This window comes from Oculina patagonica, chromosome 6, assembly GCF_052425735.1.
Source record: "Oculina patagonica isolate OP01 chromosome 6, crgOcupat, whole genome shotgun sequence".
NCBI lineage: Eukaryota > Metazoa > Cnidaria > Anthozoa > Scleractinia > Oculinidae > Oculina > Oculina patagonica.
Genome location: NC_135763.1, coordinates 5,249,951 through 5,276,425, shown reverse-complemented (window position 1 = coordinate 5,276,425; position 26,475 = coordinate 5,249,951). Strand labels below are relative to the sequence as shown.

The following is a 26,475-nucleotide window of genomic DNA, read 5'->3' as shown; positions in this document are numbered from 1 at the left end:
TGTTCAACCGAAAATGTCGGGTTCTTTGAGGAAACTTGACAAGTTCTTCCGACACGGAAATTCCCAACCGAAATTTCCGGAGTATTTTCTGGGAATTTGTCAACAATCCTAGTTTCCTAGTCGGTAGTATTTTGAAGAATAAACAACGAAGAGCGCAAATTTCCTTGTTTAGATTTTTGTGTACTGGCACAGCATCTTGGGTCATTAATGGCGACAAAAGTTCACCTGAACAAGAAACAGGCTTGTAATAATCGTGGTTTAGACGATTTTTTGGTCACACAGTCGATTTTTATCGGGTTTTTTCTCTACTTTCCTGTTATGTACTTTTGTAGAATGAACAAACGCGAATATCTGCGTTTCGATTTTAATGTAAAGAACGGTTTCTTGTCTGAAGAATGACGCAAAAAAAATGTCGACGCTGGTTTGAGACGTTTGAGGCTAAAGGTAAAAAAGCCAGTGCATAAATAGTTTACACAATTGTTCACCTTCAAGGCAAAAACAACTTCAAAACAACTTATTTTGAGCTATCGTGAACTGAAATCGATCTTATTGGCTTTATTTTCAACGTTTTTTCGTGTTTTAGCTGCGGTTAACTGAATGAGTTTTGAATGATTTTGATAGTGTTCCACTGTGTCGAGAAATTATGGTTAATACCCTTTAATATACCCCCTCAACCGCGATGCAGTTCTCTATTGAACGAAAACTAAAAACATGACGTGTCTTATAACTGCATAACTCCCTGGCATAGGCGTACGAGCCGGGGGACAAAAAAAAAAAAAAAACAAAAAAACCATTATTTTTATATCCTCTTTATGGGGGTCGACGCATGTCTTTTTTTCGGGCAATGAGGTCCCCCCCTCAGGTCCGAAGGTGCACGTACGCCTATGCTCCCTGGGGGGAGCATAGGCGTACGTAAACACTACTCGCTAGAGAAATAACGGCGTGAACCATGCACTTGTAAGTGATCAGGAAGTGCGTCTTGAACCCGCGGCAAATGAACGTTTTTATTCATTGCTTCGTACGAATTTGAGAATGAACAGTTGAAATAAAAAAATATTTGTACACGCAAAATTCAATTTGAAGGATATCTTAAGCGCAAAATTCGAAAGCGCGAAGCGCCAAACAGTGTTAAAACTGACAAAGATGGAATTTTCATCATGTCACGAGCGTGGGACAAGAAAAAAATCTAAGTCCTTGACGGGAATCGAACCCATGGGCTCCCAAACACGGGGCATCCGCTGAACTAAGGAATGTTTTGTAGTGAGAAAGGCAATTTACTAGGTTCAGATGTGACACGCGTCCTGCAATCTGCTAGGATCAGCAATTTTGATAGCGTGCTGTATGGTGATTAATAAAGACAGAAACTTTCCATAATAAATCCACATCCGTCAAAAGTTGCACGTGTCTTCATACTTTGCCATAAATAAAGCACAAGAAATTACACAGTTTCTTTCCGAGTCATCAGAGCTTAAAAAACGAACAGACTAGAAGACTAGAAGAAAATACCGTGCAAAAAAACAGACGTTATTTTCATATTTTTCGCGAATGTCTAACACCAGTAAGCATTCTTGAGGTATGCGGACGCTATTGAAGCTGAGAGCTTTGATTTGTTTATAGTTCTGGGAGCGCTGAAGCCCAATATAACGGAAATCCAACTTATTAATTTCCCGCAGTGTTTCACCCATAAGGAAAACGCTGATTTTTCTCTTATTACCATAATTTACCAAATATCATCTGCTAAAATCAATGGTCGTATTCTATCAACCCTGGTCCCAGAGGTTTTCCATCTTTTCGTTTCTCAATCAAATTGTTTTGACATTCATTTTTTTCCGGATTGTGTCAACAAATTGTCTTTCGGAAGGAATGCGGATACTTTAATGTTTTAATTGTGGTTCCTAACAAGTACGTGATTCCTAACAAGTACGTGCTTCCTGGTGCTGAAGCGGTAATCCATCTCTTCCTTTGAGCGCTGAAACCGGGCTAAAAAAATGCTACTAGGCCAGAGTATAAATTTCTCTACGCGATGTTTCGCCCATTAGAATGAGCTGTCTTTTTAGTCAGCAATAGATATCCTTCTCCTGTCGATACAGTTTCTGGTATTTGCTGGAAAAACTTGATCGTGTCCTGTCATGGCCGAGTTAGAGGCAGCTGCCGAGTTGAATCGAGAATCAAGCCAACCAAGAGGCCGGTAAGTGCATTATTTCTCTTTTTATTATCTCCCTTCCTACAATATCATGTAAAATGCTCAAACAGTGTGTTTTCGTAAATGCAAAGCGCAGATCTTCTGTTCTTCCCGACAAATACTTATTTTTGATAGTGGAAAATATTGTGAATTGAGAAAAGAAGCAACATTACTTTTAAAAGATGCTGTGTTTTCAATTCCAAGCGGGGGAAAAAACCGCATAATTACACGATTGTTTCATGAAGTTGTAATCCACAGAACAATACTTTAAAACTGTGATATTATGTTATCTAATTTTGTGCTAGAAAAGCACTTCAAATGAGCACTAAAATCGAGCCGGTCAGTTCTTGGAATCGCAAACAAAAAAATCCCGGAAATTCGAAAGCGCGGCCTATGCGCGTGTTGGGGTTTGCACATTATTCTGGCGTAATTTGGAGCGTAACACTGTAGTTAAGCATCGAGCATGATACCGACACTATAGTCTAATTTTATGGCATAATAGTCCTACAGTAAAAACGTGGAAAAATACAAAAAGAAGGATAATACTCAATTTTGGTTCATTGTGGGCAACCCCTACCGCGTATTACTCGTAATCTTTGTCAAGGAAGTAAGTTTTTGATTGGTTTACTTCGGACTTTCTAAGTTACCTTAACTCAACATTATCTTAACTGCCGATTACCTTGAAAACTAGCATACCTAAGAGGCTACAAAAGCTGCCGTTTTATGAAATGCTCGACTTTATTCGCAACTGTGAAGTTAAACAACTGTGCACTTTTGTAACAGTATCCCAGATTGTTGGAATGTCTGGAGCCGGTCAGTTCTTGGAATTGCAGACAAAATTCCCGGAAATTCGGCTGCGCGGCCTACAACAGTAAAGCGTATTTTGGGCCTGGCACATTATTCTGGCGTCATTTGGGGCGTAATACTTTAGTTGGAGCATCGGGCATAATGCCGGCACTTAAGTCTGATTTTATGAAATAATTGTCCTTTTTCGCAGTAAAAACATGAAAAATGAAAAAGAAGCATAATACTCAATTTTGGCGCACGGTGGACAACCCCTAGCGCGTATTACTCGTAATCTTGGTCAAGGAAGTAAGTTTTTGATTGGTTTACATTGGACTTCCTATTTGTTTACCTTAACTAAACGATATTTTATCTGCCGATGATAACCTTGAAAAACGAACATGCCTAACAGGTTAAGAATGCTGCCGTTTTATTAAATGCGCGACTTCATTCGCGACTGTGCACTTATGTGACAGTATCCCAGACTGTTTGGATGTCTGGTGCGAAAACCTTCGAGCCGGTCAGTTCTTGGAATCGCAGACAAAATTCCCGGAAATTCGGCTGCGCGGCCTTCAACAGTTGCGCGTATTTTGGACTTTGCACATTATTCTGACGTTATTTGGGGCGCAATACTTTAGTTGGAGCATCTCGTATAATGCCGGCTCTAAAGTCTTATTTTATGGCATAATAATCCTATTGCAGTAAAAGCATGAAAAATGAGAAAAGCATAAGAAGCATAAAAATTTTTTGGCGCTTGGTGTATCAACTCCTAGCGCGTATTTTAAGTAATCTTTGTAAAGGAAGTAAGTTTCGATTGGTTCACTTCGTTCTCAAAAATGCCCGGCATAAAAACAGAGTAACACTCTTCAGGGATAAGTGCTTCCCGCTTTATCACGTGCGCAATCGAAATTTGATCGATCACGTGCGCGTTTTAGGCTTGATTGCGTGTTGTACTTATGGACTTCCTTATTGTTTACCTTATCTAAACGATATGTTATCTGCGGATTACCTTGAAAAACTAGCATACTGATACCTGACAGGTGAAGAATGCTGCCTTTCACTTAGCGGGTACAGTTCGGCGTTTTATTGAATGTGCGACTTTATTCGCGACTGTGATGTCTCAAACTGTAGGGATGTCTGATGCGAAGACCATCGAAAGGGATTTGACTTTAGACGTGAGAAAGGGCCAAAACACAAGTTGCATTAAGTTACAGAAAGGTTGCCATTTTTACCGCACGAAACTCAAATTGTAAATTTGTCTTGGTTAAGGCGGACTTAACATAAAGGTTCTTTTTCTGCCGCTCTTCGTGAGTTTTTTGGAAATATCTCGTTCGCTTTTTAAAATTAGTAGACGGACACCAGACAGTCCCCTGACAACCTGGAGTGCTCTTGCGTGGGGGTCAACTGTCTGTTGGTGTTCCAAAAATAATTTTCTTCCTTTTATTTCTTTTATAAGTTACTATAAATTTCACTCCAATTTACGTTAAGTTCCCCCTTTAAACGTAAGAGGCCGAAAAGCAAAAAACAATAGTCGGCGGATTGTACATTTTTGCTTGCAAGGTAACTTGTTGTTTCATAGATGGCCAAATGATTTTACATTTAAAGCTGGTGCATTAGTCATAAACTAATTTGAAGGCCTTTTCGAATGTCTTATCGTCCGCGGTTTACTTCAGACACATCTACCCTCTACAGCCAAATAGATGTCCAGTAGAAGGGGTGCACAGAGTAAAAGATAGAGAGAATAAGAAAGCAGAGAAAAACGAAAAGGAAAGGAGCAAGGAAAAAATCGGAACGGTTCCGCAAAAAAAGTAAAATATTGTACATTTTTACATGGCAATTTCATCAAAATCTTCCTGCATTGTCAGAAAGTGCATTTTTAGCAAAATTAAGAACTTTTGGCCGTCGAGCCAAGAAAATCGATTAACGGTTAAAAAACGCGTTTTTAGGAATAATTTCAGCATATTAAGGGTTAAGGCATTGTCTGGTGCGTCTCTCTAATCTGGTCACTCGAAAATCCGTATTTAATAAGAAATGTTTACACTGAACGACCTTGGTTAGAGTAATCGCCTAAAAAGATAAATAGAGTTAGCGCAGTCATTGGTGAAAGACCTGAAGAAATGTACGTCATTCAACCAACAGGGTCAGGAAAGCCGCTTACTGATTCCTCTACTGATCCTTCGATATTGTGTGTTCAATTTCTAGTGGGAAGTCCATCACACAAAATAGCTGATAAAGCGGGTGCGCTTTGAAAAGCCCTGAATAGTTTAGTCACTGAGACTAATCACTGCTGAGTTTATATCGCTATTAATCGCCGATGGAGCGAAAGATTATTTATGGATATTACATTTTTTATTATTACATTTTTCTCAGCAGTGTTTTGATTAAAAAGATAAAAGGAAGTGAAACTTTCACGGCCCTATAGCCAATGTTCTAGATCCTGCTTGCCCCTGGAGGGGGGGGGGGGGGGAGAAGTGAGCCAAAGAAAAAGCGGGAAACAGTCCATAAAGATAACGCAACAAAATATTCAAATTTACTCAACAAACATGTCTGTAACGCGGCAAATAAATAAATCCTCCAATAGTATATTTACTACAAGGGGTCTGCAGACCAAGACGGCCTTGCAACTCCATGTGATAATTCTCTAACGTCATGACTCGTGAAGCGAAAAGCGAAACACGCGCGCACACGAATAGGGAAAAAGTCGCGCGGAAACTCGAAGCGATAGGACAACAATTGAGCTCTCGATTTTTCACCGCCATCACGGATCATCACGTGTTGTCTTTTTATTCCAACCAAAATGGTATTACTTTAAGCCAAGGCGACGCAAAAAAAGGCAAAGGTCAGTGGTAATCGTACAAAAAACCTGATACATTTTTACATATAACGTGCTCGTTATTGTCGGTTATTGGAGCGAGCTATATTTTGTGGTGAACAGAACATGACTTTCGAATCAATAGAAACTTCAGAACGATTGTTTGATAAGGTAGAAAAACACCAAACAGGTAGTAACTAACCAAACAGAAACAAGAATGGTTGAAGCTAGGGAAGATTAAGACGGGATTACGAACTACAACTTTAAGGGGCTATGTCACGCAATTTTAAACAATATCACTGGTCATAGATTTACTGTAATATTACAATAACAGCTTAAAACTGTAGAATACCTGGTAACTCAAAGGAAACATAGAAAGGCCAAAAAGGGGCACGGATGGGCAAAATTCGAGAAGATTAAAACGGATTGCGTTCGGGAAACTTGAAAAACGTCGGCCCGACGTTTTTCAAGTTTATTTCAATCTGTATGAAAGTGTCATTTGCAATGTTCGAGAATCATCCTTGCTTGTTATATATGTGGTAGGATTTTGCCAATAAATGACTTTTGCTATGCCAATTTGAAGTTAACGAGCTCTTAATTAAAAAGAAAATAATAGAATACCTAAAATACCGTGATCTGCCCCTTTAAGATTGATGTCAAAAACTTCAAAACGCACAACCGCGTCGTAGCTAGTTCGATAAATTTATCGAATAACGAATAGTAAAGTCGTAAAACGGGTTTCCAAAGGGCCCCTGATGAACTTTGAGTCGATTAACAAACAACTTTCAAAACAGTGGCTCTTGTAACCGTTAATTAACTAGAATCGCTTGCTTTACTCTCTTTTCCACAAGATATTGAAATACACGTTTGTCATATAGTGTTTTCTTTTCTTCGATCATACATCATATTACTCATGACAGTTTACTGCAGAGGCTCCTTTAGTACGAAACACGAAAGAGGCCTCTGCAGAGGAAAAAGTTACTGTCTCACTTGTTTCGCTCCATTACTGTAATTTACTTTCGATTAACTCGAATGCATGAAAAAATGTGATTCCTTTGCCGCGTGAAAGACATCAATCTCTCAAAAACTGAGCACACATACACTGAAGAACTGTTACTCAAGAGAAAAAAATAAACAAATTTTCGGGTAAAACAATAGTTATAAATTCGTTTTAGGCGACCGAAATTACTGTTTACTTGCCGCGAGCATTATTTAAATTTTTTTAAAAATATTTTTTAAAAAAATATAAAATTTGGGGGGGGGAAAAAATTTAATTTTCTTTAAAAAAATTTTACTATTTCTATCAAAAAAAATATATTTTTCTTTAATTTTAAAAATTTTTTTTTTTTTGTTTTTTTTCCCCCCCCAAATTCACAATAACAAAAACCAAATCTCCTACATAGCCCTTTAAACCGAGAGTGACAATGACAATAAATTCGCTTTGTGGACACCCGGCCACCGTTTTTGAACGATCAATCAGCCGCTTTTAGGTTAAACATTTTCATAGACGGCGAGCGTTGCATGAAGGTCAACATTTGATCGTTTAGCCGGTTTACCTAATATGATTTTGGACTTAAGCTACAAACTTCTGGAAGATGAATTATCGACTTGTACAATTCATTTTTACGCTAACTAGACAAGTAAACGATTCGTTTTAAAATAGAAGACAAAGAGATGAAATCAAGAAGAACCCCACTATATAATTTTGAAATAACTTCTTTTGCTAACAATACCAGAACTCAGAGAGACCTCTCAAGTTTAATAGGATGACACATCGCAAACAAGCCACATATGAAGAAAAGGCGATAATTCTCGCTGATTCGCAAATATCTATTTTTTGACTGCCAAAAATTATATTTTCGCTGTTTCTTGCAACTAATTGGCAACACAGATTATACCTCAGGTTTTCGTAAAGACTGCTTTTACCTCGAACCAGCAAAAGAATCATAATATTAAACACGAAAGTTTTGTGCCTTGGATTCATATTGAAGACGCCGTGGACAGCACTATTGAAAGAAAAATTTAAGGTAGTGTTTTTTATAAATTATATGATCAAGACGGAGTCCTAGCGGTTTAACAAGCTGAAGGTGCCATTTGGCCAATGCTTCTAAACTACCAACCGGCCAATATTTGTTCAGTTGTATAAATTTCTTGCTATTAACAACGGCTATCAAATGCATTTACCATTATATAATGATAAATGGATCATTGAAGAGACAAAATCAAAGAGACGTTTTGACATCAGAGAAGTGCTAGGTTCTATTATCGAATTTAACATATATTTTCAACACATCTCGAAGAAAAGAATTTATTTCAAAGAATCTTAAAAGTAGGGAAAGATTGGATATTTTAATTTTGTTGAAGCGATGCTGTTGCCACTTTGAAAGTAATTTTATTCCCTTTCTCCGAAGAAATCTGCAAAGCGAAATCAGTTGATAACAAGGATAAACCGACAGACGACAACTACGACACACTCGCCAACTAAACTTTGCAAACTTGTTTGTAAAGACTCATACTCATCTCAATTTTCGCATATATAGATTTTGCTTGGTTGTTTGAAAGTCATACAGTTCTCTTGTTAAAAAATCGACAAAAAGATGTACTAAAGTTCTTTGAAAATGCAAGAAGATTTAACAGCAATGGCATAAAAAACACACAAATTTAACGTCCTTATTATGTGATAACATATCCTATGAAATGTTTGAGTTTATTAAAATTTGCAGATCTTGAGATTTTTAAAAGGGGTGCCTTTAAAATCTATTTCCGTTTAAGAGGGGGTTCCTGAATTTTCTCTCATAAGTCGTTGTTCTTCTTCAGCCCCCATCTCTGTCCTTACGGGGTCAACAGTTTAGTGGTTATGATTGATCAAACACCAAACCTCAGCATAGTTCGAGTCCATGCTTCTGTAGCCCCGGCAACCTTATTGTTCTTTCACGGGCACGTGACCAGGCCAAGGGTACGCACGTGACCTCACCCGGTGTGACACACGGTGGGATTGAAATGTAAAAGGTTACCAGTGTGTTCAGCATTGTTTTATGATACCATGAGCACGAGATTGCCAGTGGTAAGAATTGTGCTATAAACGAATCACAAAAACCAACCAACTTACCGGCTATACCATTTAATTTGGCTTTAACCTGCTATACCATTTAATTTGGCTAAAGTGTCCTTTTTTCTTACTCGTTTCCAACCCCAAACGGAACAATTAGCATTAACCGAACTTTCCTTAAGTCATTTAGTTTAGTTGCGCGATATTCTTTCATGCTGTTCATAGCTGCCACTTGTACAAATGACAAAAAAAGACCTTCGAGATACATTGCTTTCATGAATGTTTTGGCAACAAACGGTATACAGAAATTGTTCAGTGATGACAATTTCCTTCGTAAAATATATCTTCTAGATCTCTGCAATGATATGAATAAGAGGCAGTCGCCACATCCACGGAGTCCACCCGGCAAGGATTCCTTGTACAATTCTAGACAGTGTGTTTTAAGTTATTACTAGAGCGGATACACTTACCTCAGCCTTTCTCTGCGAACGGAATTGCTTCTCTCTCATCTATGTTCATTGCATGCATTTGTAATTATATAGCAGTCTTTATTTACCAACTTTATCGTTTTTCTTCGCCAAAAGCTCTCTCATAAGCAATCGTTAGCTACTGCTGCTGCTCTCTTTGTCAGAAAGAATTTCAGCAAAGAAGTGTAACGAGGTTTCATATCCAGGTTGAACTTTGCGGTCGACAAACCGTTCTTGACCACGTGACCGTTCATCCGTTCTCCTAAATAAAAACTGCAAACAAACGTGTCGCTTTTCGTATAAACGAAACAATATGGGGGACAAACGCTCTCTGGAATCAGTACCTAGAAATGATTTAGTGGATATTTTGGCAAAGCTTACCGAAGTGTAGGAAAAACAACATTTTCCAATGTTCATAGATCATTCATTCAGAGATATTACAAAGGATGCACCTCAGTTTAAGGACAATAAATAGTGAAACAATTTATTTCATGTATTGCTGGCCCAATCTGACTTTCCAATAAGATATCCCAATCTCTTGATCAAATTGCATTCCTACGTCTAGGTCTTATGAGTTCCACAGAACCCGTAAAAAGCGTCGTCTTGGATGCGGTACCATCAAAGGAGTGCGAAGATATCTATCTTATGGCGTCCTTACTGCCTACGAGAGAGTGTTCGAGAAATTGGGGTTCTATCTTGCTCGTAGACCATCCGTTGTCCTCCTGGTGTCGCTTATAGTTGTAACTGCGAGCTGTCTGGGATTTATTCGCCTGCGTGTCGAGCAGCCCTCCGCTGCACGCTTCACTGCGACTGACAGCCAATCCAGGAAAGACTTGCATCATGCAGCGCAATTTTTTCCACTCCTTGAAGCGCGCCAAGAGCAGATCATCATGATCCCTAAACATGGTCAAAATATCCTAAGTGAAGATTGCTTAAAAGACGCCACTCTAGTGCACCAGACCATAACAAACGTTAGTGGTTACAGTGAAATATGTTCCAGGAAATTGCTTTCAAAAAGCCAAAACAAACCCGCTAAACATGACTGTATCATCAGCAGTCCTCTCGAATTAGCTGGTGCTCAATTTGAAAATTTGAGCAACCTTTCCCCCATTCTGGTTCGCGAGTTGAAAAACACTACTGTAGTTCTCTCTTCTGGTCAAACATTCAATTCTTCTTTCCATCAAATGCTGAGTAATTTTCAAGTTCAACGTAAGGCAGATCCACTAACTGCACGAGCCGACGCGCTTCAAGTTATTTACTACATTAAAAGGACAAGCATTGAAGAAGAAGACCAGGCAGTTCTTAAATTTGAAGCATCTTTCGAAAATCTCCTGTCGTCGATTGGTCGTCGTTTAAAGTGCGCCAACCTCTACTTCAAGACTGGCAAAACAACAAATGATGCTCTACAAAACGTCTTAAAACTAGAGCGATGGCCACTTTATTTTTCACCTTTTGCAATGACTGTTCTTGTCTTCATTGTCTTATACCTCTCCTCTGATAATCTCAGTTACCTAACAACAGTCTTACTGATGATTTCATCTATTCTGTTGCCAATGACGTGTTCTGCAGGTATTATCTCAATGACCAACACTTCCCTTTTCCCAACTACCTTGTTCATTCCCTTTTTGCTGTTGGGAAAAGCGACATCAGACGCTGTACTTTTCCTGGTGGAATGGGAGCGTCAAAAGAAGGTGCCATCACTTGAACATCGAGTCGTCAGTTGTGTTACCAAAGCAGGCTTCCTTGCTACATTGTCGGCGTTATGTGGAACAATTCTTTCTGGAATTGCAATCAAATCTTCCTTTGATGTGATTTCAGATTTTTTCATGGCGACACTTGTAGTTTATGTCTTGGCTTCGGCTGCGTCCTTTATTGTAACAGTCACGCTGTTGATGTATTTTGAAAGAAGATTGAAGAAATTGAACAATCCTTGTCCACGATCCTGTAGGAGAAGATCGTCAATTACTGACTTTGGAAGCTTCGACGAAGGACTTTTACAATGTCGAAAATCTAAACTGCGACACATTCTAAAAAGCCTTACGTGGAAAATTACGTCGCTTGGTGGAAAAATTCTTGCACTTCTCGTCCTTGCATGCATCGTCAGTTTGTGTGTGTTCTCTGCTTTACAACGTGGTGAGCGAACAAGCACCACCGAGTCACTTTACCAAAATGATAATTTCAAGCAGTTCAGCGAAGCGCAACAAAAGTTCTTTGGTGATGAAATTGATACAAGTATCGTTTTCTCCAAGAAAATTGACTATTCACAGGAGACTGTACAGAAGCAAATAATTAAAATTTGTTCCAAACTGCAAATGGCTTCCTACACTGAGAGGGAATCCCTCTGTTGGATGGCAGCCCTTCAACAATGGAAACGACATCAAAACATGACCTGCTCGAACTTAGAATTCTACCGCTGTTTAGAACTCTTCCTTAATCAATCCCACAACGTCCTGTTTTGGCAAGACTTGCGCTTTCAAGATGTGAATCCCCGAGTGAAAATTGTGGCATCTCGAATTCATCTGAAAATGGAACAACACAACCGATTTCGTGAAGACAGAGCATCACTAGAGAAACTGAGAAAAGACTTGCTGAAACAGTCTCCTCTAGACGCCGTACCAGTCTCTGAGAAATTTTTCGATCTTGATGACCTCTATCTGTTACAACGAGAAGCAGTCTTCACAGTATTCGTAACTGCAACAGCAGTAGTGTTTATATTCTCTCTGTTCTCAACCTCGAGTTTCGGAATTGGTATTTTCCTGGCTATAACATTTGATTTGCTCCTTTTGGAGGCAGCAGCTATAATGGAGGTGTGGAAAATTCATCTGAATCACATCTCCTTTCTTTCTCTCTTTCTGACGATTATCTTATCCCTGAACTTCAGCATTCAGGTTGCTCATTCATTCGTATTTTCAGCAAAGCAAAAAATACGAATTCGCATGATTGAGGCACTACGCTCTGTTGGTTGGTCTGTAGTAGCTGGAGCGTTAATAACAATATCTGGATCGATTTCATTGGGGTTTATTCATCCAAGTCTAGCGGACATTTTTCACAGACTTGTCCCTCTTGTCCTTGCTCTAGGTCTGACCCACGCTCTCCTTATTTCCCCGCCGATAATCGTATTGTTACTTGAGTTCTTACATACTTATGATTCTCATAAAGACGTGGATATACTACCTGTCAACAAGGAACATAATGAAGGACTATCCTTGCAAGTACAAGATAGTGAAATACGACAGCTCAGATCAAAACGCCCTGGAATTTCCATCGTTGGCATCAGCTGCAGATTTCCCGGAGGCAGCGATAAGGATCAGTTTTGGCATTTCCTTGAGCAAGGAAAAAGTTCGAATAGTGCGTACCCCGAGAACAGACCTGAACAACATAAAACTTTCTTTGAACTCTATAATCCTAGGCGGTATGTTAGCGGACGCCACTGTGTTGTGAATGGTTCCTACTTGGATGAAATAAGCAAATTTGACAACAAGTTCTTCGGCATATCTAGTCAAGAAGCTCGTGGAATGGATCCTCAGCAGAGAATTCTACTACAAGTGGTGTATGAAGCCATTGAAGATGCCGGAATGCGGCTTGAAGATCTTCAGAAGTGTCGAACAGGGGTCTATGTCGGTGTGATGAATCTGGATTACTCTAACGTTGTAGCAAATCCATCAAATTACAAACGAATGGACCAGTTTTCCTCGACAGGAAACACATTGTCTATTATCGCCAACAGAGTGTCCTTCTGTCTTAACCTTACAGGTCCGAGCCTGGTCGTCGATACGGCATGCTCTTCATCCTTAACTGCACTCAAAATAGCCTATGATAACCTACTCAATGAGGATTGCGAAATAGCCATCGTTTGTGCACCTAACGTCATCCTTAATCATGCTATGCAGATGGCATCCAGCTTAGGTGGACTCCTGGCGCCTGACGGACGCAGTAAAAGTTTTGATGCTTCTGGAGATGGCTATGGACGTGGAGAAGGTTTTGCAGCAGTTGTTTTGAAGCTTTCACATGCGGCTTTGAGTGACAAAGATGACGTATACTGCGAGATCGTTGCGTGTGGAATGAATAGCGATGGGCAAAACGCTGTACCAATGACGGCTCCGAGTGCAAAGATGCAAGCTGAACTATCCAGAAGGGTTCTAGAACAGTCAGGAGTAAACCCAGAAGATGTGGACTTCTTCGAGGCGCATGGCACTGGTACCGCAATTGGAGATGTGGTTGAGGTTGATTCGATAGCGGAAACCTACAGCAGGCAAACAGCAAAGTCCACACGAAAGTTAAGGATTGGTTCTGTTAAGTCAAACCTCAATCACACAGAATCTACTTCCGGTCTTGCTGGGCTTATCAAGGTCGCTCTGATGATCAAAAACAAGAAATTTGTACCAACTGTGAACATACGTGTGCTGAATCCCAAACTAAAGCTGGAAGAAAACGACTTTGTTGTGCAGCAAACTACTGAGCCGTGGACAACAGAAAAAGGAAAACCGCGAATAGCAGCCTTGAACTCATTTGGTTTTGGCGGGTCAAATGTACATGTCATCCTTTGCGAAGTTACTCAAAAGCAATGTTTACACGAAGAAAACGTAAATCACCCAAGTAATGTTCTCACCTTGTCAGCGCGTTCAAAAGAAGCTCTACAGAAGATGGCACGCCTATACTCAGAATGGATCAAAGATAATGCAGATATGGATAACCCTTTCGTGGAAAACTTATGCTATTCTTTGAACGAACGCCGCAGTCAACTGCCACACCGTTTGGCACTCGCCTTTGGTTCCCCTGCTGAAGCTTCCAAGTCTCTGGCAAACTACGCTGATGACTCCGTGGGATGGGATAAGATGGTTTCTTATGACAAAGTGAGCTCCAATGGTGAAAAACTCGTTTTCATGTTTGGTGGTCAGGGCTCTCAATGGTACGCCATGGGAAGACAGTTAATGGAATGTGAAGCTGTTTTCAGGGAAGCCATTTTGACGGTGAGCAATTCACTTCAAGATCTTGGTATGGCGTGGTCACTCATAGACGAGCTGATGGCACCAGAAGACAGTTCAAGAATTGCGGAGAACTACATCGCTCAGCCGGCCACTTTTGCTGTCCAGTACGCGACAGCACAGCTGCTGATGTCCTGGAAAATCCATCCTTCCGCTGTCATTGGTCACAGTCTAGGAGAGTTTGCAGCTGCCTGTGTTGCTGGGATAATAACGGTCAAGGAAGCTGTTCAAATAGTGCTGGCTCGCGCTACTCTGCAAGATAAATGTCCAAATAATGGTGGTATGGCGGCTCTGGGCATGTCTGAAGAAAAGGCCAGGTCATTACTGCTAGACCTGAAGTTAAGTGCCACACTTGACATCGCCGCAGTTAATGATGCGGAGAGCGTGACAGTATCAGGTGAATCCCAATCAATCGAAGCCCTGGGTCAACATCTAACAGTGCACGCAAGAGATACTTTCTGGCGCGTTCTTGGAACAAAACGCGCATTTCATAGCACACACATGGAACCCATCAAGAAGCCGTTTCAAGCAGCTATGAAACGCATCAAGCTAAACCCTCAACTGTCGAAAATTCCTATGTATTCTACCGTCGAGGGCGAAGTTCTTTCGGGTCAGCAGTTCAACGGCGATTACTGGTGGCGAAATATTCGCTGTCCAGTCCAGTTCCATCCAGCTGTGAAGCATCTGTTAAAGGATGGTTACAAGCAGATTATTGAAATAAGTACGCAGCCAATTCTAGCCCACTATGTCAAGCAGATTGCTCTTCAAGAAGAACTTAAAGACCAAGAAATGCCAGTTGTCGTGGCAACTCTTCCTCGCAAAAGAGTACCTGTCAAAGACCAACACAAGTGCTTTCTTCAGAATACAGTTTGTAAACTGTATACGATGGGATTTCAGATTGATTGGACTTGTGTACAGAAGAATCCATCAGCAAGCTTTGTCCGTTCACTGAACTATCCATGGCTGGAAAACAGGTTTTGGTATCGGGAAGACCTGCCTCAAACCGCTATCTCTCCTTTTGGTGCTGAGAATACCACAAAGAAGCAAGCACATCCATTTCTAGCTGAGGTGAAAAAGACCGACCCGTATTCAGGCCTGCATTGCTGGGAGACTGAGATTGACCTCCACCGCTTTCCAACTCTAAAAGACCACGCTTTTATTCAGGGAGGTGCTGTGATGCCAGGAGCTGCTTACTTGGAAATGGCCTTTGCGATGGTGAAAGACAAATTCGTAGATGTTGCTGGCTTGGAACTAAGTGATGTGAAGCTCTCCAGTGTCCTTACCCTTCCAGAAACACAGGTAACTAAAATTATAGTACAAAGAAGGAATAGGGAGGCGAATTAATTAAAATCCTTTTCACGTAAAATAGAAAGGCTGCAAATGACGTACTAAAATAAAATTGAATTATTTCCTTTTATTTTTAGGTTCGATCCTTACGACTCCGTCTTCTCAAGACTGACAAAGTTAATGAAGCCAAGTTCCATATTACAAGCATTCAGGATGACGACTCTGAAATTAATCACAGCAGCGGGAACATTGCCGTAGATCTTTTGCACAGAGACGAGAATTTTGGGGACAAAGGTATTATTATCTTGGTATTTTTTATCAATGCCTTGATAAACCAGTCTTTCAAATCGTCAACATTGTCCTTGTTGTTGTTTGTTGCCCTATAGCTAGAATTAAAAAGCATCAAATTTTGTGGTCCCATAATGAACAATCACAATAGACATCTGCTTAAAGCTTTCAAGATAGTCTTATAGGAATTTGGACCAAATATTTTCTGCTTTGTTAATATCCGCAGCTTCCGACCAACTTGGCCCTGCTGTAAATGAGCTGATGGCAAATACAACGAAAATGACAGTGGAGCGGTTCAGAGAAATAACAGAGAAGTTGGGGTTTAACTATGGGACCACTTTCTCCATCATCAAAGATATCTGGCAGCGCGATAACGAGGGACTTTGCTTGTTGGACATCAGTGGCTTGCCGACCATTCAAACTGAAGCTGAAGATTATGTGGTGCATCCCTGCATTTTAGACGCCTGTCTTCAATCCTGCTTTGTTCCGATTGGCAACTTCGTAACTGAAGATTCGTCCTTTGTACCAGTGGGTTTCAAGAGCATTATTTTGAACGACGTTCCTTCTACCAACCAGCTGTATTGCCATGTCACTGCCGATATGACTAACTTTGGAAGATTCCATGTTACCCTCATGAGTCCATCCGGGAAGGTATTACTAACAATAAACGACTTTCGCTCAACGGAGTTGACTAGCACAGACCGTCGATTTGCGTTTGATGACCTTGTGCATGAAGTCCAATGGATGGAGGAGGTCTTACAAGGGCAGAGGGAAACTAAACCAAATTTGACTTGCATAGTGCTGAAAGATTCCTCGGAGCTTTCGGATGCCGTGGTCACAGGACTTCAAGCAGCTCAAGCCAATATCGTCACAGTTGACCCGCCAAATGCTGGATGTTTCAACACAGAAGTAGAGGAAGCAATTAACGCAACCTTTTTGAGCATACCACCGAGCAATTCATCTCACCTGAGAGTCATTAACATGTGGCCTGTGGAAACAACTCTTCTGCCTGACAACATCGATGTCATTGATCAAGCTCAACGCCTCGCTTTCGGCAGTTCCATGTTCTTACTCAAGCTTCTTTTAGAGAAACAGTGGCTCGATCCTCGACTGTTCCTCGTCACCGAACATACACAGCTGTTAAGCGCCTGTGACAAGTCCCTCAAGATTAATTCCATTCCATGGGGTTCTACAGTCTGGGGTCTTCGACGAACAGCACGCCTTGAAGAATTTGACATCAGGATGATAGCTGTTGACCTTAGCAACAAAACCAATATGCATGAGGCAGATTCCTTGATTGACGAGATTCTGGGCGACAGTACTGAAGAAGAGGTGGCCTTTCGAGATGGCAAACGTTTTATAAATCGCGTTGTGAGGTCAAAAGTTTCCCCCGAGGAAGCCACAACCAAGAGAATTGAAAGCAAGAAGATGGGTGCGTTGTACTTATCACGTATCCCTTCGTCAAGAACGCTTTGTCTGCGCGAGAAAAGTCTTTCAAAGCCATTACACTCTGAGCTCACAATGGATCTCCATTATTGCTGGACACCTTCTGAATCGCTAATTGATGTTTCCAAACCAAAAGGATGTGTCTTCGTCGTTGGTAAGGTGACTGATCTACCAGGGAAGAGCAAGAATACTCAGTTGCGCATTGGAGATGAGGTGTGTGGTGTCATCGCCTCTGGGCGGGTTTCCCCTTCCCTCTATATCCAGCTTAATAACGTGTTTGCAAAACCAACCAGTCTGACAAAAGAACAAGCGGCATACATTCCTGCGTGCTTAGCCATAGCTTCTCATGCTCTCCAAAAACAAGCATCAGGAGTCAAGAATCAGAAATTACTGATACATGAAGCCAACCGTGGACCTGGACCAGCAGCAGTCGTCCTTGCAAAAGCCATGGGGCACAAAGTGTTTTGCACCATTCCAGACACTTGCCAAACGTCTACAAAAACTCTTCTTTTTGAGTTGGGTGCCGATAGTGTAGTCCGTCAGAGTTTGGCTGGTCTCGATGATGATTCTAGACACAGTTTTGACGCCGTCTTATTTTTCTACCCACCTTCTCCAAATGCCCTTAAAAAAAGTGAGCAGAGTCTGAAAGCAGGAGGACGAGTTATTATCTTGAGTTCTGAGTTTGCTGGTGACGTCGTATTCACTGCAACTACAAGTGTCAGATATGAGAGAGAAGACATGGCAGGCATTCTCAGGTCTCCTCAAGCATACGAGAACCTCAGTTTGGCGAGTCTGGAATTTTTGGAAAGCAAAGGAGCCCTCGAGAAGCTTTTAGGAATGCAGCTGGTATCTATGGACTTGGCAACAGCAATCGAAATTGCAAACGCATCCCTTGACAAGCAATCATCGCCAAAACATCAAATGAAAGCATCCTCGAGCATTTCTTACCTTATTCACTCGTATCCATCATCTGAAGAAGACAGTGATCTTCACAAGATTCCTGTACTTCCATGTGGCTTAGACGAATGTGGCCTAAAAGAAAACAGAACGTACTTGGTTGCAGGGGGGATTCGAGGATATGGATTTGAAGTGGCTTGTTGGATGGTAGAGAATGGAGCCAAGTCCATAGGTCTAATTGGCCGTTCAAAGCCCTCAGATGCCAAATTCCAAGAAGTACGAGAGATAGAAAGAAGGACTGGCGCAAAGATCCATATGTTCCAGGTAATACTATGCCATCCTCATCACTAAAACGCTTTATTAGGTACAAAGCTTTATGACATAAAGTTTTCCGCGCAAAAGGCAAGAAAAATCAGAGTAAGAAAGAGCAAGCTGTTAGTACAGTCACTGGCAAAGTGACTTAAAATTAAATCTAGTGTTGGACATAAAAAAAACCGCTAACACAAGGAGACAAATTTTAAATCAGTGCTTCGTATTTCTGTTTCTTTCAGATTGATATATCCAACCAAGAACACATGTTGGCCTTGAAAGAACAGCTTCAATCTCTTCCAAGTCTTGCTGGCATCGTGAACACTGCCATGGTTCTTAAGGATGAATTTCTCTACGAGTTGACATTTGAGTGCTTCGCTGATAGCATGGCTCCTAAGATAAAAGGTAAACTACAAGGATTATTATGCTTTGTTATATCTTTGTTATCTAAAACCCGCAGTCATTCGATTTAGTATCCTCCTTCCAATACGTGTCCCCTTTCTATTTCAGTTAGATCTCAACTAATAAAAACGTGTGTGGCTAGGAGTACCTCAACTCTCTTACGTAAAAACTACTTTGGAAAAAAGTCCTTTTCCAATTTCCTAGATTGTGCTCTTAAAAACAAGGAGAAGCCTTCCACGGTGATATGGCCAACGAGTATCGAATTTGACGATAATTGCCGCCATTTTGATAAACGGCGTCCCGACGTCAGTAAAGTTTCCGTCTCTGTTCGCAGTGCACATGCAGCACGAGTTAAATCGAATCATTACGGTAATAAGTTTCGATTTATTGCTAGGTTCCTTTTTACTGCACCAAATGAGCCTGGAAATGGATCTGGACTTCTTTGTGATGTTTTCATCCATGGCTTCGGTCTTTGGTAACATGGGACAGTCGTCATACTCAGCTTGCAATGCTTTTCAAGATTCTCTTGCCCAGTACCGAAGACAGGTACTTGGTCTACCCGGGCTGGCGATAAACTGGGGAGCAATCAGTGGAGCTGGCTTAATGGAGCGTGAACCTGGGGTCGCTAAATTGATGACCATAGCAGGACTAGGCTTCATAGATGCCAAGGATGGTACACTATTTTTTTTTTTTTTACTTTTTCAGACACATTATGTTAATAGACTGAATATCGCAATAGTCTCAAACAGGCTGTTAAAAATGTTGGAAACGATAATCATTAAATGGGACACTAGAGAAATTAAGCATGACGTTTATTTTTCCCGCGAGCGGCAAAATGTCAACTTCTGACGTTTGATGTTCGTACGTGGAAATGAGTAGTTTTGGGTTTGTCGTGAATGTGGAATTTTTTCCCTTTTTATTAGGGATTCATTTAAGAATTTGATAAAAAGCAAGCTCGCGTTTGCCGTTTAAAGTCATGCTTAATCTCTCTACTATCACACTAGAAACCGCAATGATAAATTGGTCGTGTTAAATTAGGTAACAGGAACTATTACAGTCGATTACCCCTATAAAGCGGCCACCTTCGGAGAAATGGTAAGTGGTCACTTAATAGGGTTGGCCGCTTATGCACAGAAATTTGCATAAGGTGTGGTAGAAACATTACCTTTATTGCCAAGAAATCAATTGTTCCTTTGGAGTGATTGTCAGAGTAAGTGGCCATCCTTTTTACGGGGGGGGGGGGGGGGAGGAGTTCTCGAAGCGTCACTCACCAAAGTAAGTCCTTATTAAGACTACATCCACTCGAATGATCTCACTACACTAACTTATTAACCTGTACCTATCCTATCTTAAATATGTTCACAGGAGTCAAATACATGGCCAAAGTTCTTACTGAACAACCGAGCTGCTTTCAAATCATCCTGTGTGGTGTGGACTGGCCTCAATACGTAAAAAGCATTCCGGGACATAGGAAGTCATCCCGAATGTCAGTCATCAGAGCTGAATTTAATGATTCTGACAGCCAGACCAGCTCGTCAGAGTCTCTGGCGCAACAAATTATGCTTGAGAAGGATCCCGAAACAAGAGGCGAGCTCGTCACGGAGTACGCTGTGATGGTAATTAATGAATGGGCTGGAATTTCCTCGAATTCAGAGACTGATCTAAACAAGAGCTTGTACAGCTATGGCATTGACTCAGCTGGGGCTCTGACCTTGAAAATGCAGCTTGAATCCATTTTGCCAGTTTCTTTTGAGGTGGGTTGCTTATTAAAATCACTTTTTTACAGGTTGATCAACATCCATTTCTTATCTTATAGTATCAGTTCAATGTCGGACAGACAGCTAACGAGAGTAAACAAACTCATCAACAAGAGAATATTGCAACAAACAAAGAAGAGGATCCATATTTGCTGTCTTGGTGATACATCAAAATCTCCCAAGAAACATTTCAAGAAATATATTGCAACCAGTACAAGGGGATGTGACATTTGTATTGTGAGACTCAAAAGTTAAGGAAAGCCACATAGACAAAAGGATAACCATTGCTTGTTTTAATTAAAACAGTATATGTTATCTCTGATGCCTTAGTGTTGTGACCTTTGTATTGTCTGTTTCATTTCATTTCATAAGACTTAAGTAATTGTACCAATGTTTTAATACTAGCTGGTACATTATATTGACTCTTCTAGAGATAGGTTTGAGGAGAGCTTCAGCTCTCATATTTACCTAAGCAGTTATCTATCTATCTATCTTCAGTCACATACTGAGTTTTAGTGACTTTTTACGTAGATTTTTGTGCATGTTTACGAGATTCAGCTCGTAACGAACAGTGTTCTTGTTTCAGGTTTTCTACTTTATGCAACCTGATACGACGGCACTTAAACTTGCAACAGATCTCGCAGCAATGCTTAGTGGTGATGCACCTAGTGAGCATGCGCAGCTTCAGAATAACGAGAACCAAGAAAATGGACCTGCGCAGACACAACCAATGGCTGACGCACCTCCAACTGCTGTCACTTCAAAGAGTCAGGTACAAGTTGTACCGCTGTACACTCCTGCGGGCTCGGCTATCAAGTTCTTCTGTGTACATCCGTCACATCGCTATGCGATGAATTTAGCGGCGATTTCTACGGGATTTCAAGGCCAGGTAATTTCAGCTGTTATATTGATGTTATCAGTCTTAACCCAGTCCCATATTCAACATACACCACATTCAAAATATGACTAACTTGTCTGAACAGCTCGTAAAGTTCGAGTTGGGAGAAATAACAATTTCTTTTTTGGCTAAAAAAATTTGTACTTTGTCGATATCTCTCCGTCTTATGACTTATTTATTATTTTTTCTTTTTAATTTCGTTAAATCCTCGATTTTTCTTACCGAGTTCCATTTGGTTCACGACCGCGATAGGAGATCTGCGAAGAGTAAGCGATGTGACGTCGAATCTAAAACGACGCCAGTCAGTTCTCTTAAGTTCCCGCGCTCTTTGAAAGGCTTTCTGTAACGCAATTCTTACGATTGCGGCTCCGTAGTCATCACAGCTCTATTTAAATTGACAATGTCTTCCTTTTCATAGGATTCAGAGATGAGATTTGACTGGGAGGGAAGGCAAAGAAATTAATTTCATTGCTGCCTCGATATAAGCTGAACAGAATGTCGGTCGCTACGCCCGCGCGTATCAGAGTAAATCTACTTTCCGAGTAAATCTACTCAGCCGAGTCCTAGTAAGGTTCCAGTCCGTTTTAAATCGTCCAGTCTTGACACCGTTTTGGAGTAGCCTGCGAACAGGCTTTCTGGAGAGCGCTCGGCCGGCGGGGCAAAATGGAGGGGAAAGCCTGCACGCATCTCTGAGAATCGCAAATGCCGCCCACGAACACCCCGCAGATTACTGAGCTTGTCAATGTCACATTTAAACACATACCGCACGCCGGAATCAAAACTGTAGTAACATATGGTCGGTCGCCCGCGGCACAGAAGTTCTGCAGCCCGGCCAAGCCGAAGATGAGTTCACCCCAGAGTCGGAGCCCGTCTCTCTCTGGGTGTCGCCCGCCGCCGTCGCGACGGAGACGCACTTCTGATTTGGGATAATCGACCATCTCTCGACCGAGTTCTGCTGGCCCAGTGGAGACATTCGGTGGTCCCGGTCGCGTGGCAGCAGTCGCTCGCCTTCTCAGCCACGTTCTATTTTATTTTGTCTCACCGGAAAGAAAACATCGACAACGTCACAAAAATAAAACCTCAGCACATTGCGTCCAAAATTGGACGCGAACACTCGATATCCTGAGAGTGCGTGCGGCTTTCTTTCTCGGCGCTCCACCTCGCGCCGAGGCTTCGCCCGTCCAAGCGCTCTTCGGAATCTCCGGAAAGCCTGTTCGCAGGCTATTTTGGAGCGATAAATCTGTTTCAGTTGACCAGACAGAAGTCAACTTCAGCTCACTCTAATCTACGTGTATCTTGTCCATTTTTTTTTGCCATCCACACTCCCTTCTGTCTACCTAATATTTCCTTTTGTGTTTTTCACAGATTTAAGCCATTATTTGTACAAGAATGTTAATCAATTTGTGACGAACACTTTTTTTGCCCCTTATTAGGATTTGGTATCATTTTATGCACTCGGCTTTACGGACCCGACAACACTTACTGAGGACTGGGGTAGTGTACGTGAACTTGCCGCACATTACGTTCAACTGATCAGCGAGGAACAGCGCCATGGACCGTATTTTCTGGGCGGATATTCATACGGTGGGCTTGTTGCGTACGAAATGGCCTCCTTGTTGACAGAGCAGAACCAGAGGGTGGAGTTTGTGGGCATGATTGACACATTTCCCTGGTTTCCGCATTCACGGACTGTCAGCACTAGACTGCACTCAATGCATGCAGATAGAAATTTTGAACGTCGACATGTTCAGGTTCGTGAGGGAGGAGGTCATCACTGTAACAGTAATCAACTCAGTCATAACATAATGATTACCTTACTTATTCAATACCTTCATGTTAGGAAGAGCTTTTTCCACAATTTGCAGAACTCCAGCTACAGTACAGTTCATAAAACCTTGAGCCAAAGGCGAGCAGAGTCATATATTTTCAGTAATTTATTGGTGTAACAACGTGTTTCCATTGCTACAACAAAAAAAGGCTTTTAAAGAGGACCAATTTGTATCCAATTTACAACAACTCATTAGACATTTATCGGAGTAGCTTTATTGAAGTATCAAGGAATATCTTCCATAACATTAATAATTGCTAATTCCATTATATTATAACCTAAAGGTTACGAATCCCATCTGAAGGGAAGCTGAGCAATCCACTTTTTGTTTACATTGTCTGTTAATGCTGCCAAGAAAATGAACTGAGGCCAACTTGATTTGAGATTAGAGTGTCAGGCTTCTTCGCAGCCGTTATCTAGATCGTCACGCAAAGCTTAGTCGAAGGAGTTACGTTGCGTGACATCCCAAATAACGGCTGCGAAGGAGTCCAAGGTTGTCAAGGCGTCATCATGCATGTTGATAAAAAAAACTACTTGATTTGTTTTTGTATTTCAGTTTTACTTCGAAAGCTTTCTGAACAAAATGGCAGTAGATTCCCTTAAGATGGACGCTGACGAATACAAACACTTGAGGGAAAAGAACACTCAAGACTGGATCATAGATGAACTGCAGAAAAGAAGCTTTGAAAACGGAATAGCTTCCTACAATTTGAGGACCCTCAGAGAGGCTCTTCTTAGGAACCAAAGTATTTCCAATAGAACACACCACGAATGGCAGCCTTCCAAGGTATGGGTCATGTAAAATTGAACTAAAATTACAGATCAACCGGTATAACGAACAAACTTGATGTTACCCCTTGCAATTAATGTTTGAATGCATACATTGCACGAAACATTTCACAAGGGGAGTGTCAAACCATTAAACATTACCACTTACCTTCAGATAATTATGCAAAAGTTCTAACCTCTTTTTCTATTATTAGGTTCGCTATCGAGGTCCTCTCACCTTCCTGAAAAGCCAAAATGCTCGGTTCTCGCCAAGGCTTCCCTCGTCATATAGCATTGAGGAATTATGGGGCCAGTTGGTAGACGGAGGCACAACAATACTCGTTTGTCCTGGTGACCATTTTTCCTTGAGCGAGCTACCTCATGCTCACGTGACAGGTGGTATCCTAGCAACAGCCCTCGCGTTCAACTACCGCATGTTGTTCCCGGAATTCCCCAGACCTACAAGGACATACAATCAAAGACGAGCCGTGGAGAAACTTTGCAGTGGAGTAAATGTGTTTCTTCACTCAAAGAAAGGTAATTTGCAGTAATTACAAGCTATCTAAGTATCTGTTGATGACTTTTACTCCACTGCTGACCATCCTTATTTCCGTATGAGATTGTTTTCAAGAGTCACTAATTTTTTTATATAATGGCTTTTACTACCCTCCACCCCCTTCCCCACCACTACTTTTTTACAGTTACAAGATAAAATTATCATAAATTAAGAAAGAAACGAAACATTACTGAAAGCATGACGTATGTGGACCCCGATACAAGGAGATGAAATTTTTTTTTTTAATTAAAGGGGCCCCCCCCCCCCCCCACCCCCCCCCCCCCCCCAATCCGCGCAGGAGAAAGGGAAAAGAAAAAAAAACAAAAGGGGAGAAAAAAGGAGAGGATGGAAATGGATTACAATATCAACAAAATTTTCTGTCTCATTGTATGCAGCCATTTTTTATGCCGAGCCAAAAAAAGGTTGCGAAGGAGAGTAGCTGCAATAGGAATTTCTTTAGATAGAAATTTTAATAGAGTGTATTCACATAAAAACTATTTCTCTAGAGTTCATTGGTACCGTGTTCATGCCTTGAATATTTTTGTCTTAGCGTTCTGGCCAAAATGATAGTGCTATTTACCTTGTTATTTACCTTGTGTTACTTGTTACGGTTTCTAACTTTCTTCTGCAGTGAAACAATGATATTGCTAATATATCACAGTTGTCTTATGGTGATTATTTCAATTCCAGGGAACAAACATCCGCATTTTGGAGAACTTCTTTTCGATGAAGAAACTCACAAACTCGAGTTGAGGTCAAAGGTCGACGAAGGAGAAACGAGTGAGAACGAGAAGACCAAAAAGACAATTGACCTTAAAGGTAACTAACTAATTAAGCTACCGTTTAATAATGTAGCTAATTGTAGCGAAGATTCGTCTACGTTGATGCAATTTTCGTTGTTGTTGTTATTGCTGTTGTTGAGGGATGTGTTTTCTGCAATCGCTTCCTCATAGACGTTGTTTTAAAATGGGGCATCCTTGGCTTTGCTTTTCTATCGATAAAGTCTTTATCGAAAGAAATTTCTCTTATGAAACTCTTTTTTTTTCAGACCTCCGCATGGTGCAGCCAGGAAGACTCGTCTCCAGTGCCCATAAGTATGCCTGGCGCAAACGAAGAGTTGGAGCACATCAAAGTGGAAATCTGGGACAGGTCGCGTCTGTCATCACAGGCCAACGTGTCTACAACTTGGAATTCGCTGATTATTCCGATTTAAAAGCGTTTTACAACATGATAGAAGCTGTATTTGCAGTGACATTGTTGACCAGTTAGAATTGTAGTACCGGACATACACACGCACGTGTCATGTTCCATAAAAAAAAAATATATCACGTTTTTGTTCCATAAAGTTTTTTACAACAAACGTGATTTTTTGCAACTCAGTAGGACCTTGTTGTTGACTCAGAACTGAATGATTTTTTATCCTTTTTCTATAACATTGGATTATTTAGTGCGAGGAATTAGCCAGTATATTTGTTTTCACAGGTCCGTGTTTGTTTGTTTTTCAATCGTAATAAGGCAATTTTTTTTTCAAATATTTCTGTGACATTTGACCACTTCGTGCAACGAGGTAGCTGGTAGGTTTTATGTATGTTTGTTTCAAAAAAAACTTAAGGATTTCATGGAACTGGAACTATTTTTTCATTATATTGTAATGTTTCTTGGGGATAATATAAATAATTTTAGGGTGGCTTAAACAATTTACTTTTTGTAAGGTATACTTAGAAGCAATCGACAATTCTTGTTACTTCATGTTACGTCATA

At 40.9% G+C, this 26,475-nt stretch overlaps 1 protein-coding gene across 1 annotated transcript; it reads left to right on the top strand.

Moving 5' to 3' along the window:
- Nucleotides 1-821: 821 nt before the first annotated feature.
- LOC144656813 (mycocerosic acid synthase-like) lies at nucleotides 822-26,475 on the top strand. Its single transcript, XM_078517058.1, has 13 exons — nucleotides 822-2,188; nucleotides 9,859-15,577; nucleotides 15,703-15,859; nucleotides 16,080-18,520; nucleotides 18,748-18,910; nucleotides 19,302-19,580; nucleotides 20,273-20,661; nucleotides 21,251-21,553; nucleotides 22,996-23,313; nucleotides 23,947-24,177; nucleotides 24,374-24,695; nucleotides 25,405-25,533; nucleotides 25,763-26,475. Exons 1-13 carry the CDS (start codon nucleotides 2,130-2,132, stop codon nucleotides 25,981-25,983), a joined length of 10,731 nt encoding a protein of 3,576 aa, XP_078373184.1. The 5' UTR covers nucleotides 822-2,129; the 3' UTR covers nucleotides 25,984-26,475.